The sequence below is a fragment of the Phascolarctos cinereus genome, unplaced genomic scaffold (genome assembly GCF_003287225.1).
Source record: "Phascolarctos cinereus isolate Bilbo 61053 unplaced genomic scaffold, phaCin_HiC Scaffold_726;HRSCAF=1367, whole genome shotgun sequence".
NCBI lineage: Eukaryota > Metazoa > Chordata > Mammalia > Diprotodontia > Phascolarctidae > Phascolarctos > Phascolarctos cinereus.
In genome coordinates this window covers 291,635,108-291,650,554 of record NW_027556098.1, presented here as the reverse complement: position 1 = coordinate 291,650,554, position 15,447 = coordinate 291,635,108, and the positions used below count along the sequence as shown (strand labels likewise).

The 15,447-nt window shown below is 35.6% G+C and overlaps 1 protein-coding gene across 1 annotated transcript in view; it reads right to left on the bottom strand.

Annotated features, from left to right (window-relative positions):
- The window catches only part of ARHGAP42 (Rho GTPase activating protein 42), a 392,658-nt gene that overhangs the window by 75,697 nt on the left and 301,514 nt on the right, over nt 1–15,447 (bottom strand). Inside the window, exons 9-10 of the mRNA XM_020996109.2 lie at nt 6,725–6,825; nt 4,071–4,180 (exon numbers count right to left, since the gene is read on the bottom strand). Coding sequence (XP_020851768.1) covers nt 4,071–4,180; nt 6,725–6,825 — 211 coding nt within the window. The remainder of the gene's footprint in view (nt 1–4,070; nt 4,181–6,724; nt 6,826–15,447) is intronic.

Below are 15,447 nucleotides of genomic sequence, written 5' to 3'. Positions count from 1 at the left end.
TGAGCGCCGTGTAGGTACTGAGAAATATAAGAGTTTAGGTAAGACTGTCCTAATATCCAGGGAACTTAAAATCTGGGAAAGGGAAGAAGGATTAAACACTAATACAAAAGGCTAAATAACCAATAGAAAATGTTAAGTGCAGTAGTGTCAAACTCAAGTAGAAACAGGGCCACTAAACCATACATGAAGATCTCTGTAGGCCACATAGTGACTTTAGAAAACTACATATTCATATTATCTATATTTTATTATATTTTTTATTTATTTTGTTAAATATTTCCCAATTACATTTTAATCTGGATTGGGCTGCTGTAAGGAGTGTTATGGGCCATATGTGGCCCATGGACTGTATGCCTGACCCCTCATCACAAAACAAAATATGAACATGAGGTCTTAGTATATGGCAGTTTCTGGGAAGGCTTCCTGAAAAAGGTGGAATTTGAATGCAACAGGTCGAAAAGTAAAGTAATGCCATTATAGGCAGAAGGCCCAGCCTGAGTGAAGGCATGGAGACTTGAAAACATAGTGAATATTAATAAAACAGAGAGTTGTTCAGTTTGTCTGGAAACAGAGAATTTATAGGCAGAAAAATATAAGATAATGTTGGAAAAGTGCCAGATTTGGAGGGCTCTGAATGCTAGATAAACAGACTTTGAATTTTACTTAGTAGGCATTAAGGGAGCTACTGAAGATCTCAGAGAAGAATGCTATGAACACATACGCATAAGAAAAATCATTCTGGTGTATGGAGAGAGAGAGAGAGAGAGAGAGAGAGAAGATAAGAAGACATGTAAAGAGGGCTAATGCCACAGTCTAGATGATGGTAATGAGTACTTGCAGAAGGGTGGTGTTAGTAGTAAAAGAGAAGGAATAAATGTGAGTAATGTTGCAGGGATAAAACAGATAAGTACTGGTAACCCACTGAAAATAAGACAACAAGAGGGGGAAGAGATGATCCTAAATTTATAGATAAGAGTGAATGGAAGTGTTACATATCTACGGTATAAGGTCTGAAGGAGAAGCAGGTTGAAAGGGAAAGAAAATAAATTTGGTTTTGTAGGAAACATCTCACATTCTCAAAACTAGATTTATCTTCTTTCCCTTTCTCCTTCCAAAATGAGTGGTAACATACAAATGAAGTATATTCACAATGGTAAATAAGACAGTCTTATCCAAAAGTATTCTGAACAAAGTCTCAATAACTTGGTGACTAGATCAGAAAAAGAACAAATGCTGGTTTTAACCCATATAAATCACACATATCTTTTTCTTCATAGGATTTAGAGAGGATACAGGCTGCCCCAAAAGACTTTTGTGATATTGCACATATTCCAACATTCTCTTCTCAGGGATGAGGAAACAGAGGTCCAGAAAGTTTATGGGAACTATATGAATTTACACAAGTTTGTAGGAAAGCTAAGATTCACTCTTAGGTTCTTGAACTTCATATCCAAAGCCCTTTCCACTACAGCATATCACCTTCTTACTGGAAGGTAGGAGACTCCAAATACTGTTGTTAGTTTCAGCTGACTGACCACTGAGAATGGAATACGAGCCGAAATAACTTAACATAGTTAACTCTCACAAAAGATGACAATGCAGAGATCCAAACCTAGCTGAGAGCAAGCACCAGTGAGCAGTGTGTGCTGTGGCCTTGAGGATTACTGCACCGTCCCAGCCAAAACACACTAGTGGTTACTTAACAGCCTTATGTTTTGTATTTTCTTGGTAGAATCAAGTAAACAATTTTTGTTAAAAAAGGAAAAAAAAGAAAAAATGAACCTTTAAGAACCAGTTCAAACTATAGGCTCATTCTACGTAGCATTTTAATGGTATAATTTTTGCCAGATATGTAGAATGCAGTGAAAATTTTGGTTCTTGTGAAGTCTTTTGTCATGTAGCTATTAGACTGCAGCTGCGAAAATTATCCAAACTGTTATTTGAGACCAATAGTGGTTTAGAAAAAAAAGAAATCCTTCTGAAGAACCAAGCAAAGTATTTTTTCAGCCCAGTAGTTGAATGGGTTTAAGTCTGCTTGCACTAGCTGTGCCTTCATTACTTTGTTAGAGAAATGCAGTGACTTGTACTAACTAGGAGAGAAAGCATTTTGAAATTTGATTTGAGAAGAGACTAGTATACGGTTAAGAATTTCCAGGAAGACCACATCTAATGTTTGTTAACTGTCTGCTTGTTTATGGATTTTTGTATTTTAATGTGACATAGTGATCTACAAAGAAACTTAGTCATCTTGTTAAGGTTATTGTTTACCACTCGGGTGTGAATAAAACCTAGTATTTTCAGGAAAAAAAAGCTTTTGCCCTCTGCATTGTCTTTTGTCGTTTCAATCGGCTTTGTCAATAAAGTTTTTCACAAAGTGTGAGAAGCTACAAAAGCGGCCATGTTGCCCAGAGTTATTATTGGCAAGAAGACAGTGATTTTTTTAAGGTCACTTTATAAAAAACACATAGGTGAGGCAGCTAGGTGGCACAGTGGATAGCGTCAGGCCTGGAGTCAGGAAAACTCATCTTCCTGAGTTGAAATCCCAGCTCAGTCATTTACAAGCTGTGTGAGCCTGGGCAAGTCACTTAACCCTGTTTGCCTCAGTTTCCTCATCTGTAAAATAAGCTGGAGAAGGAAATGGCAAACCACTCTAGTATCTTTGCCAAGAGAACACCAAATGAGGTCACAGAGTTGGACATGACTGAAACAACTGAAAAACAATCACCATTCTTTGTGTTTTCTGTGCTTCATGCTACCAACTGCTACCCACCAGGACTCTACCACAATATTTCTTTAAACACTGCTGCTCCGTCCAGTGACTCCAACCCCCAGAAGTTTTCCAACTATGGATTGTGGAAAAGTGAAAAAAAAATCCTCAGCAGTTTCTGACATTTAGAAGGAAACTTGGACAGAATTTGGAAGGAGAACAAACTACATCTGGGGAAGGAATAGCTACCCCTTTGAAATCATTGACCTGTAAAAGTGGATCAAAGCAGGAATTTCTGTTATCATGTGAACAGAGTCTATAAAATAGTTCTGAGATTTTTGTTTGGTTCTTGTTTTGCTTAGGATCTATGATTTCATTAGTGTACATAAGTCCTGCAGAGGAAATTCCTCTATCATTGCGGGTCAGCAACTTTATGTGACTTACAGACTTTCATCTCCTAGGGTATTCAGAGGCTGGGTGCCTAGTCTCAAGGTTACATAGCTGGTATATGGTTGTAGTAGAACTTGACTTTGAGACCAGCTCTTTACCCACTATACAATACTTCCTCGTATATTGCACCAGTAAAGGGGAAGGGAACGGAGTACTCATTTATATAGTGTTTACAGCACGCCAGGGACCGTGCTAAATGGTTTACAAATGCTATCTAGTTTGATCCTGACAACAACCCTGGGAGGTAGGTGATGCTATTATCCACATTATACAGTTGAGGAAACTGAAACAAAGAGGTTCAGTGACTTGCCCAGGGTCACACAGCTAGTATGCCTGCAGCTGGATTTGAACTGAGGTTTTCCTGACTCTAGGCCCAGCACTGTATACACGATGCCACCAAAAGGCCCAGTGAAGTAGCTGTACTTCAACTTGTGGTACTGGTTTCACAACTCTAAGCTATCGTGTTTTAAGTGGGCCAATTCAGTAATTTGTTAATACATGGAGTTCAGTAAAATGTAATGACTGCATTTTGAAAGTAAAGAGTTATGATGTATCATTTGATGCTATCACTATGTAATGGAAGGCTTCTCAGCCTAAGCTTCTCAACATTAGAGGATTGCATGTTCTTTCTCTAAAGTACAACCATGTACACTGTCACTATGTTTCCATTCTGGAAAGTTAATGTTCTGTGAATATATATGTTGTGATAGTGAATTGCTTTATTTTCTCACAGCTTTTGAGTTTTACTACTATATCACTCTAGCACTATTACTGTTACTACCAATAACAATAATACAGAACATTTATATGGTGTTTTAAAGTTTGTAAGGCACTCTGTATATGTTATCACAGCATTCAAATTGTTCATGTACTTATTCCTCAGCATAAAATAAACTAAAAAGAAAGTTCAAACCTTTCAACCACCTCGATGTCAAAGCAGAATCGTTTGTCGATTGAATCTGTCTTTCTTCGGATACAAGATTTTAATTTAAACATCTCTGGTGAGCTAGTGACAAGACCGTTCTGTTAACAACAACAAAATCATGCTATGAAAACAATGAAACAACTTAATCCAGCAATCATTTATTAAACATTCAGACATGTGCTTCTTCCTGTTCTAAGAGATGTGGATACAAAAACAAAATAGAAAGCCCTTGAGGAACATATATTTTAGTGAAGAAGTGGAGACAGGAATGAAAACATCTTACAACTATTTATCTAAAGTTACATGGATTATTCTGTAACTTTTCTATGGAATCAGGAAAGCCACGGAATTTATGCACATAATGATTCCCTAACTTTCACTTTTACTAACAATTAATAGCCAGGTAACTTAAAATATCAAACTACTGATTATAGAAATAAAATGGATTAGAATATATTACAATTAATATTTTATTAATTCACTTTTACTTATGTACTTGGTTTTTTTTTTTTAAAGAAGATTAGTACTAAATTGTCTCCATAGAGTAATTAGTTATAGGGCATATAATTTGTAAAAGAATAATAACATTTCCCCCCAATCACTATGGCATTCTTTAGGCCTTTTCAGTATACTATGACTGAACAAACTGCACAATTATTGGAAAAAGTAAATGGTTAACTTGTAGCAAACCCACAGTTTGGTAACAAATCAGATTTCAGGACCGCCCAAAAGATGAAAATGCTAAATACTGTAATTCTAATGGTATTCTACAGGCACAGTCATAGTGTAGTGAATAATCATTGCCATGCGACTGCTATATAGATGACAATACCTGACAAATAAGCCCTTCTGATAATTGTGTTAATTTATAATTACTGATTAGTCTAAGACAAAACATATAATAAATTCTGCCTTATAACAACTAGTAACATAGTAAGGTTTCTGTCAATTTCTGTGGCAATAGTTTACCCCAAGATAATACTTGGTTTATTTGAACAATCTTGAGTAAAAAGAGAATAGATTTCTTGACTAGCAGCACAACACTTAGGACTGAATAGTTCACTGTTCTTTGTATCATAACATTATTGCTTAATTGCCATTGAAAACTTCTCAAGGGTAGAAACTGGATGTTTAACTTGATCTATACAGCACCTCGATAGAATTTAGTCTATTAAATAAATGCCCCTCCCCTTTTTTCAGAAAAATAAAAGATTCCCCTCCCCTCCCACTTAAAATATCCTTCAGTTTAATTCACTAAAATCTATTATTAACCAAACAGAATCCATGGCAGTCTATTTGTTTAAAGAAATGGAACCAATTATATTAAACAAATTGTCAATATGCATGAATATTTATATTGAATATAAACTTCATTATTAGCAAATACTTCAAAACTTATATCTTGAATTACAAAGAATTCCTACACTTATTAGCTACATGCTATACCACCTTTAAACATGCCCAGAGTAATGGAAGTCTGGGTTCTGCAATTCACTTTTCCTGCTAAGTTGTCCCATCACCACTTGAGCCAATGTATATCTAATGATTACTCTGACAAGTTTAAATTCACAAGCTTTTTAATTCATCCTTACATACTTTTGCAAGAAAGGTAATAGTAGATATGAAGCTATTACATGCCCTCCTCCTTCAAGGTCAGGAAAAGCCTGAAGTGCTATCTTAGGTCATGAGCTCAGAGGTAGGAGGAATCCTAGAGAGGTTATTTGGGTCAAGCCCCCTCCTTTTACAGATGAAGAAACTGAGGCCCATGGAAGGTAAATGAATTGTACAAACTAATAAAGGCACAAACTAATAGAAAGGCAGGCCTGGGATTTGACCTCAGTTTCCCAACTTCAGATTCCACACTCTTTCCACTACTCCACATTAATAGGCAATCACTGAGTTAGCTTAAGCATTCACAGACATTTTGTGACTTACTTTTGGTACAGATCTCTGACTTCTTCCATACAGTGTACTACCAAGATGAAAACTGCATTACTGCCATCATAGAATAGCAGCTCCATCTTTAAAGGTTGTCTTGGGCACTGAGAGGTTAAAAGATTTGTCTATGGCCATGAAGCTTCTATGTCACTGGCAAGACTTGAGCCCATATCCTTTTACTACAGAGCCAGTGCTCTTTCCTTTATACCACACTGCTTCAAAGCCCTGTGTTCAAGTCTTGCCAATAACACAGAAGATACATGATCATGGACAAGCCTCTTAACCACTCAAGGCCCAAAACAACTTTTAAAGACTGATTTGCTCTGTAGTTAAAGGATATGGGTTCGAATCTTGTCCTGACACTTATTTGTATGGCCTTTAGGCAAGTCACTTAACTCTCCCAGGTCTCAATTTCTTTGATCATAATAAAAAGGTTTGACTAGATGGCCTTTGAGGTCTCTTACCACTTTACCATGATTCCAGATTTCTAAGCCAGACCATTATCTACTACACTACACGGTCCATTTTTTGTGACATAAAATAAAATGCCGATTGTTCTATTTGTTTGTGTTTCAGTAAAACTGGAGAAAACAAAGATTGTCTGAAGTTTATTAAGAACAAAAAAATCAAACAAAGATATACATTAAAGCTAAATGTACACAGATGAAAGTTTAAAACAGGGTTGCAGGATTTCCCCTACTCACCACTTTTCCACTGGACTTCATCTCTGAAATACTCATTGTGAATGTTTTGCTTCCTTTATCATAAGTACAGTAATGTTTAATCCATGTGAAGCCAAGAGGTCCTAAAATGAGAGAAGACAAATTAGACCCTACAACTGATCATATTATAGGTATCCATGTGTGTATATTTCATGTCATGGAATATACCATTACATCTTATTACCAGGCCATTGGTTATAAGATTTGGGATGCATCTAACCCACCCAGCCTGAACCAGTTCAAGATGGCATTAAGATCACTGAGGACATTATCTTCTAATATAGACTGGAGGAAATTATGCTTTTAATACCCTCCTTATGTCCACCCCCAGAGCCATAACATAAGTATGGTAACAGCAAATGGTGCTTCACTTTTTCTAGGAGTCAGGTCAGAAGGGAGAAGGAGGAGCAGTTACAAGGTAGCTCTAACAACATCACCATGCTGCTGAATGACTTCAATGATAGTAACCCTACATTCATAACCTTCAAGGTGAGTATTGCCTCTCTTTTGTTACAGTAGCTACTGTCAATAATGTTCAAACTATGTCATATAGGAGGTCTGAAGCATAGGTGTGACAAGTATTCAGGGCCCCAGGGACTGCCTAAATTACCCCTCCTGGAATCAAATAGAGCAACAGAGCTGATTATGTCTTGCATACTAAGATCACAAGTATAGAGCAGCAGGTCTTACCACATCACAGGTTACTGGGGAATGTCTTTATAAAATGATTTATTTGTTCAATGAAAATTTACAAATAAATGGTTTCTCTGTTACAATCTTACTTAGCCAAAAGCATTTATTATATGCTTACTGTCTTGGAGGCGCTGTGCTAAGTGCTATGGAAGCAAAGAAAGGGGAAAAAAAACAAACAAATAAACCAGTCCCTACTCTCAATAAACTACTAGTCTGATGGAGGAAAAAACATACAAACTACTATGAACAAACAAGCAATATACAACCCAAATTGGAGACAATCACAGAGGGAAAGCATTAGCATTATAGGCCATCTGGAAATTAAAAGGGATTTAAAGGAATGATATTTTGTTGCTATATATATATATATATACACACATATATATATATATATGTATATATATGTACATACATATATACATACATATATATACATATATATATGTACATACATATATACGTACATATATACATATATATGTATACATATCTATATATATACATATCTATATATCTATATATCTATATATATCTATATCTATCTATCTATCTATCTATCTATCTATCTATCTATATATATATATATCTATATCTATATATATATCCACGTACATATACAGAAATAGCCAAAGTAAGGAATAACCTGAACAACGCATCTAAAAGAGAAGAGAATTTTATTATGGGAGAATAAGGACTGGACTGGAAGTCAGACAATGTGGGATCTAGACCCAACTCCACCTCATCCCATCTGTGACCCTGGATCACACTAACCTCTCTGAGCTGTAGTTTCTCCATTTAGAGACGCAGGCAATCACAAAGTTGTGTGGACCAAATGAGATAACATATGTGAAAATTCTCTGACAACTGCAAAATACTATCTTATCAAAAGCCATCACAAAAAAGTCTCTCCACAAATCTATGAATTCTCTAGATCCAAAACTGCTAACTATTCACTTTATAGGCTTCTATTGAAAAACTTGAGACATTTTGTATTCCAGCACCTTTAGGGCCAAAGTTCAGTGCTGGAGATGCATATAATTAATGAAATAAAAGCTGTTAATATTTTTCTGCCACATTAATGAAACATTACTAATGTCAAACTCAAATTTTGCCATGGGAAGCATGGCACAATATCCACTGATGAAAAAATGAATGCAACACATGGAGAACTGGGTAACAACAATGAATATTTTAAATCATGAAACAGTTATTCCTCTGATTTTCAATATTTAAAATTTACTATGTAAGCTAGTAATTTCTTTACATTGGAGACTAAAAAAAAACCAAAACCCAAGCAAACTCTGTTTATCTTTGTTTAGAGTCACTCTATCAGGCGTATTTGTAACTATAAAGGTGTCCCTTGCTCTCAGGTAAAAGAAAATCTTATCCCATCTGACTGTTTAGTATAACTTTCTTCTGTCACTGGGAAAAAGCAACTACTAAGTGACTAGATCTACACCAAGAACATTGATATAAGTACAAATGAGACTGAAACTGCAAACAAAATAGAAGTGAGCATGCCACTAGAGGGCTGGGGATGTATCTGCTGAAGAAACATGTATGCTGATCTCAAAAGAGAAAGGAATTTTTTTTTCTCTATGTTTTGCTAAGCATGAGAAAATTTAACCCTGTACCACTATGCCCTATAAGAACAATAATAAAAACAATAATAAAAAGCCCCACTCAATCAATAAACATTTGTTAAGCACCTACTATGTGCCAGGCACTGTGCTAAGCACTGGGGATACAAAAGGAGGCAAAAGACAGCCCCCACCCTCAAGAAACTTACAACCTAATGGGGGAAACATAATACAAATGAATATATACAAAACAAGCTATATACAGGACAAGTAAGAAATAGTTAACAGAGGGAAGGCACTGTAATTAAAAGGCGCTGGGGAAGGCTTCCTGTAGAAGGTGTGATTTTAGCTGGGACTAAAAGTAAGCCAGGGAGGTCAGTACTATCATTTTGGTACTTTGGCAAAAGATACATTTAAAAACGCTTTCACAACTATCTTTTTAGCATTTTTCTACTGAAGGGGAAAAAATAAGAGTTGAAAAACAAAACACCACAGCTACCAATAGCAAAATATTGAAACGATATTTAATTCAAGAGTTTCATCATGTCTTAATTTAATCTTATTAATATTCATGATATAGAGTTGAAAGAAATTTTAAAAACATAGTTCAGCCCTCTCATTCTATAGATGAGGAAATTCAGGTTCAAAAATAAAAATAAAGATAGCTAGCATTTATATAGATCTTTAAATTTTGCAAAGCACTTCATTTGTTGTCTTACGTGATCCTGGCCACAACCCTGAGAGGCAGGTGTTGTTATTATCCTCATTTTATAGGTGAAAAACTTGAGGCTTAAAGAGATCAAGTAACCTGCCCAGTGTCATAGAGCTCATAAGTGTCTGAGACCAGATTCAACATGAGGGCCTCCAGTCTCCAGGTCTTACATGATGCCATCTAACTGCACCAAGAAACAACGTGACTTGCTCTAAGGCCAAACAAGAAATAAATTGAAAATTAAGAATTTGAAGCAAGATCTTCTGACTGTAAATTCCAGACTGTTCCCACAACACAACGATGCCTTTTGTAGCAGTACGGGCAGTGACTCTTTACTATTACAATTCATGGAAAAGAAAAAAAAATCATCATATTTCAGGCAAGATTTCAGGCAGAGCAGGTTATCCTGCAATGCTTGCAATAATCCAGAATGGGGCCAGTAGAAGTGTGTGGATTTGTTGTGGTTGCTGTTCTTCAGTTGTTCAGCTGTAACCAACTTTCCATGACCCCATGGAGCATAGCACGCCATTCCAATGTCTTATATTTTAGCATTTTAATACCATCTATATGGTTTGCCACGATATGGCTGTGATCCAGAAGGGGACAATGGTGTAGTTTAAGAGGTGCAAATCTATACAAAGACCTCCCTGACTCCAGTTTAAGTAATCCAAAGCATATAAGAGAGTATACTGAGAGTAAAAAAGTAGTAATCTTTGTACACAAAGAATTCTATGGAGTTGCAGAACGACATACAAGTAGCATTTGAGAGGGACCCACAAAAGTCATTTGGTCCAACTGAATTCCAAAACATTAACTCCAGCTATAAAATCCTGATGAGTAGATATCCAGCTTCTATCCCAAGACCTTCAACAGCAGAGAACTGAGAGAAATGATTATTAATGACAAATGATTTGTGGAGATTCAGTTTCCCTTTTTTTCCTGTTTTCAAGATCTCAGTCTCTGAGGTCTTAAACCTTAACCTTCTCTATCCGACCCCACCCCAGGAATCTCTAGTCTAAGGTGAATTCCATTCAATCAAATTTGGGTAGAGACAGACCCTTTTGTCTAAATTGCCCAAGGCTGGGATCTGGGTATAGAGATAATCTCTCAGTCCAAGGGTGACACTTTGTCACTCTCAGACCCTCACTGTAATATTCATTCTTTACTTAATTGTTAACCAATCAGGGTTGATTCCCACTCTGGGAAACACTCTTTGAAGGGTATATAAACTGTGAGCCCACCACCATGACTATCTTTGATCTAAGAGAGACAGTCAAATGAACATCCTTTTTATTAATAAGTATGCTAGCCCTATTAATAAAATGATTAAATTACCCACAAATTATGTCTCTCAAACCTTTTTAATTGTCACTTTCTCACAAACCCAACAATAGCTGTGTAGGTGATTCAGAAAGGAAACTGGATGTTTATATCATGTTCTATAAAAACAACTCTGTAGATTAAAGTCTTCCCAGATGCATGACAGTATAGTTTATGAGGACCATTTTCCTTTGAAAAAATAGCATTTATTGAATGATTATCGATTATGTGGCAGTCTAATTGACAAGACAGTTAGGGTATATGGGTAACTGAGAAGGAAGTTAAAAGTGTTCACAGTTGAGAAATTCCCTTTTCTGCAGCTTTCATAAATTATTTTCTGCAAGAAATCAAATAACTGTCTTTGTTGTATGGTATATATATATCACAATACCATAATGCTTTTCCTCCTCATCTCCACCTTCTGGTTTTCCTGGCTTCCTTCAAGTTCCAAATAAAATCCCACTTTCCAAAAGAATCTATTATCAACACCTCTTAATTCTAGTACTTTCCCTCTGTTCCTAAATTTCCTATTTATCCTGTACGTAGCTTGCTTGTACATTTTTGTTTACAGGTTGTTTCCCCTATTAAACTGTGGGCTGGTTGAGGGCAGGAACTGTCTTTTGCCTCTTTTTGTGTCCCCAGCACTTAGTACAGGACCTGGCACATAGTAGGAACTTAATAAATGCTTACTGACTGACTGACTGCTAAGATGTTAAGAGAAGATTGTCACATACCATGCATAAAGGAGACAACCTTTGCCTTTCCATGCTGAGTAATAATTTACTAGCATCTTTTTAAACAAAGCATTGTGTGGAAAGTTTCATAAGCAATATGAAAACAAAAAAGAAATTATATAAACTCTCTCAAAAAAGGATGACTGACCTTGGAATGGCTGGACTTTTTTTAACCGCAAATAAAATTAATGACCAGATCCCTTCAAAGTAAGTGGTCTTTAATTTTGTCCTTTGCTACTTAATGAAGCAAGCATATTTTTCCTTTGTATTTTTTCTCCTTACCTTTATATATGTCAAGAATGTGCACTGTTTCCATTTATAATTTTACTCTTTAGAGGAATCAGACGTATCTATTACAATAAACCATACTGAATTTGTACAACACAAGTTTCATTTTAGCTCAACTCTGTACTAATATGTTCACTCAATTTTCCATTAAGAAAGTTGATTATCTTGTGACCCAGACTCTGTAAGAAAGAGCAGGTATTTGAACCTACCTTCATAGACTTTTAATTAGATTCACAAATTAGAAACCTCTTCCTCCATCATGTCTCCATCTTGGGTAGCATGAATCTGAAAGCTTGAAGTATTCTAGTCATCACTGTAATAAATGATATTATTGCTGGCCAAGCCTCAAAACCATATGCCAATGAATTTAACATAAACATGTTTAAATGGAGAAAAATGTAAAGGAATCAAAAATATTTTTTATTTAAAAGCCCCTGGAGTCATATTTAATTTCAATGCATAAATCCCTCCAATTTTCAAATGATGGGGTATAAAGTACCTTACAAAACAAAAAGGATTATTGTAATTTTTTCTATTCAGACTTAGGAACTTTTATTAATTATTCACAGTTTATAATATTTGTGAATAATTCTGATATACAGAATGCAATACAACAAAAAGGAAAATTTTATTGCAGGAATGCTGAGGCTATGGAAACACTTTTCATGCCATCGCCATTCTAAAGAGATTTGTGACATAACAGCATTATTTACACTGTGGCATAATGGATGGAGACCTTGTTTCTGATTTAAAATGACAGAAGAGGAAGGTGAAACATTAAAAAAATATGTATAGAATAATGGTTGTTAACTAAGCAGGTATTTCATGAAAGGTATTTTTTGCTTCTTTTAACATTCAGTCAAAGTGGTATTTTTCATGGTTTATAAGTAAAGAGGTAGTTTGGTATAGTTTATGAAGAAAAGCCCATCTCAAAGTCAGGAAGACCTCAATTTAAGTTCTGTCACTGACAAATATAGGTTATGGGACTCGGGCAAGTCACTTAGTAGGTCAGTACCCCAAAACGATTCTCTAAAAATATAAAGAGCAGAAGAAGTGCTGACCTGCACTGGAATAAACCATTTTCTATCCATATCATCAACAACATCTAGGTTGTTTAAAGATTTCTTTTCACATGAATATCGTAAATTTAAAAAATGTGTGCATTTACTTTTAATATTTATTGCACATACTAATTTCTTTTGAGTTTGCCTGAGATTGAGCCAACTGTCCTCAGATGTCATCAGGATCAGAAATCTGTAATGTACTAAAGGAAAATTAAAAGTTTAAAAAACATATCTTGGGGTGGGGGGAGCTGTGCCCAACTTAAAATTAAAACAAATAAAATACCCCCAAGTCAGTAGGTTCGAGATTACTAAGGAGCTATTTGTTTGCATTACTGAAATCTGTTAGACTATATTAATACTGCTAATCATCATCATCATCATCATCCTTTACACTGGAAAAGTGACAACTTAATTTCCAATCAATTAAATAAACTCTGATTGAACTATATACAGTATGCCAGCACTAGGGCTAAAAAGCAATAAACAAACAAACATGAAAGAGCCCCTACCCTCAAGAAGTTTGTATTCTACTGGAAGAAAGAAAAAGGGAGTAGACACAACACATACATAGTTAAGTAAATATATCTCAATTTGAAGAAAACACTAATAATCAAGATAGGGTTCAAGTAAGGTTTCCCTAAAGAGGTGACACCTGCTTGAGTTGAGTCTTAAAGGATGATAAACATTCTTAAAAGCAAAAAGCAGGGGTACACTTCTGGAATAGGAGATACTTTATGTAAATCCATAAAGGCAAGAAATGGAATGCAAAGTTTAGGGGAACAATGAGTACTCTAATTTTCCTGGAACGCACCATTAGTGAATAGGAATGATAGAAAAAAGTAGGGGAAGATAGGCTGTCAGGTAGAGGAAGGTTTGAAATGCCAGGCTAGGAAGTTTATATTTTACCCTAATAGCAATAAAAGAAATTACTGGGGGAATGGAGGAGGTAGTATTATGTACTAGGAAGAAGCACTAATGTGAGGAAATCCAGGACCCAGAAGGGTATGGTACAGATCAGTGAAAACAGAAAAAGAAGTAATTTTTGTATTAGAGTAAACAATGGATCAACTGGACAGAAAGAGAAAACAGATTATCAGCCTGGGAAATAGATCACAAGTCTGGCAAAGAGGCATGATCTAGTAGTGATGAAAGATCTAAATCATCCTGAGACCTGCTGTAATCCTTTCTCTGCCAAAAGAACAGCTCATCATTTCCTGATTTGCCATAATGGTAATTTCATCCTTCAAAAAGTAGAAGAATCAACAAAGGGAATTTTTTTTAAAAAAAAACAGGGAAGACCCAGAAGCTAGGATAGAAATACTGGGAATGTTGAAGGGAAATTATCAGTCCCTATGAAAGTCTGTAATAGAAAGGGGGAATAAAGCTGAGTGTATTCTGGAATGCACACTAGATTTTAAGAAAGCAGTTTTCAAAGTGTTTAGAGGAAGGATAACAAGATCTCATGAACTAAAATTCTACAGGCAGGGTAAGGAAGCTGTCAAAAATGAAATTGTGAACACACAAAGAGAATCTATTCCAATGAGGGGAAAGAATGTAGTTATCTAAAGATATGGATGGAGAAACAGGAAATTCACCAACCAACTTCGAATTTGGAAAAGCTATATGGAGAATACGCAAGTAAATATAGGTAACAGAGTATGATTATTGTATATACACACACCACATATAAAACATCTATATATTTTACATCAGATATATTTTATATATTATATATACATATATACATATATACACATATATACATATGTACATATATACACATATATACATATATACATATATACATACACATACATAAAGAGAAAGAGAATAATAGAGAGTGAGGGAAAGTGGGGGCAGTGAGGGCAGTGGGGGCAGTGGGTAGCGTGTAGATAAGAGTACTGGGCTTGGGATCAGGAAGACTCATTTTCATGAGTTCAAATTTGGCCTCAGGCACTTACTAGCTGTATGACTCTGGGAAAGTCACATTAAATTCCTCAGTTCCTCATCTGTAAAAATGAGCTAGAGAAGGAAATGGCAAACCACTGAAATATCCTTGCCAAGAAAACCCCAAATGGAGTCACAAAGGGTTGGACATGACTGAAATGACTAAAAAACAGCAATATATATATATATGTATACATACATACATACATACATACATATATGTATGTATACATACATACATACATACATATGTATATGTGCATATGTATAGTATGTATTTAGGTATTTGGTCAGATCCAGGTGCGTATTTAGGTATTTGGTCAGATCCAGGTGCTTATCCTGAAGCTATCTTAAATGCCATTTCTAC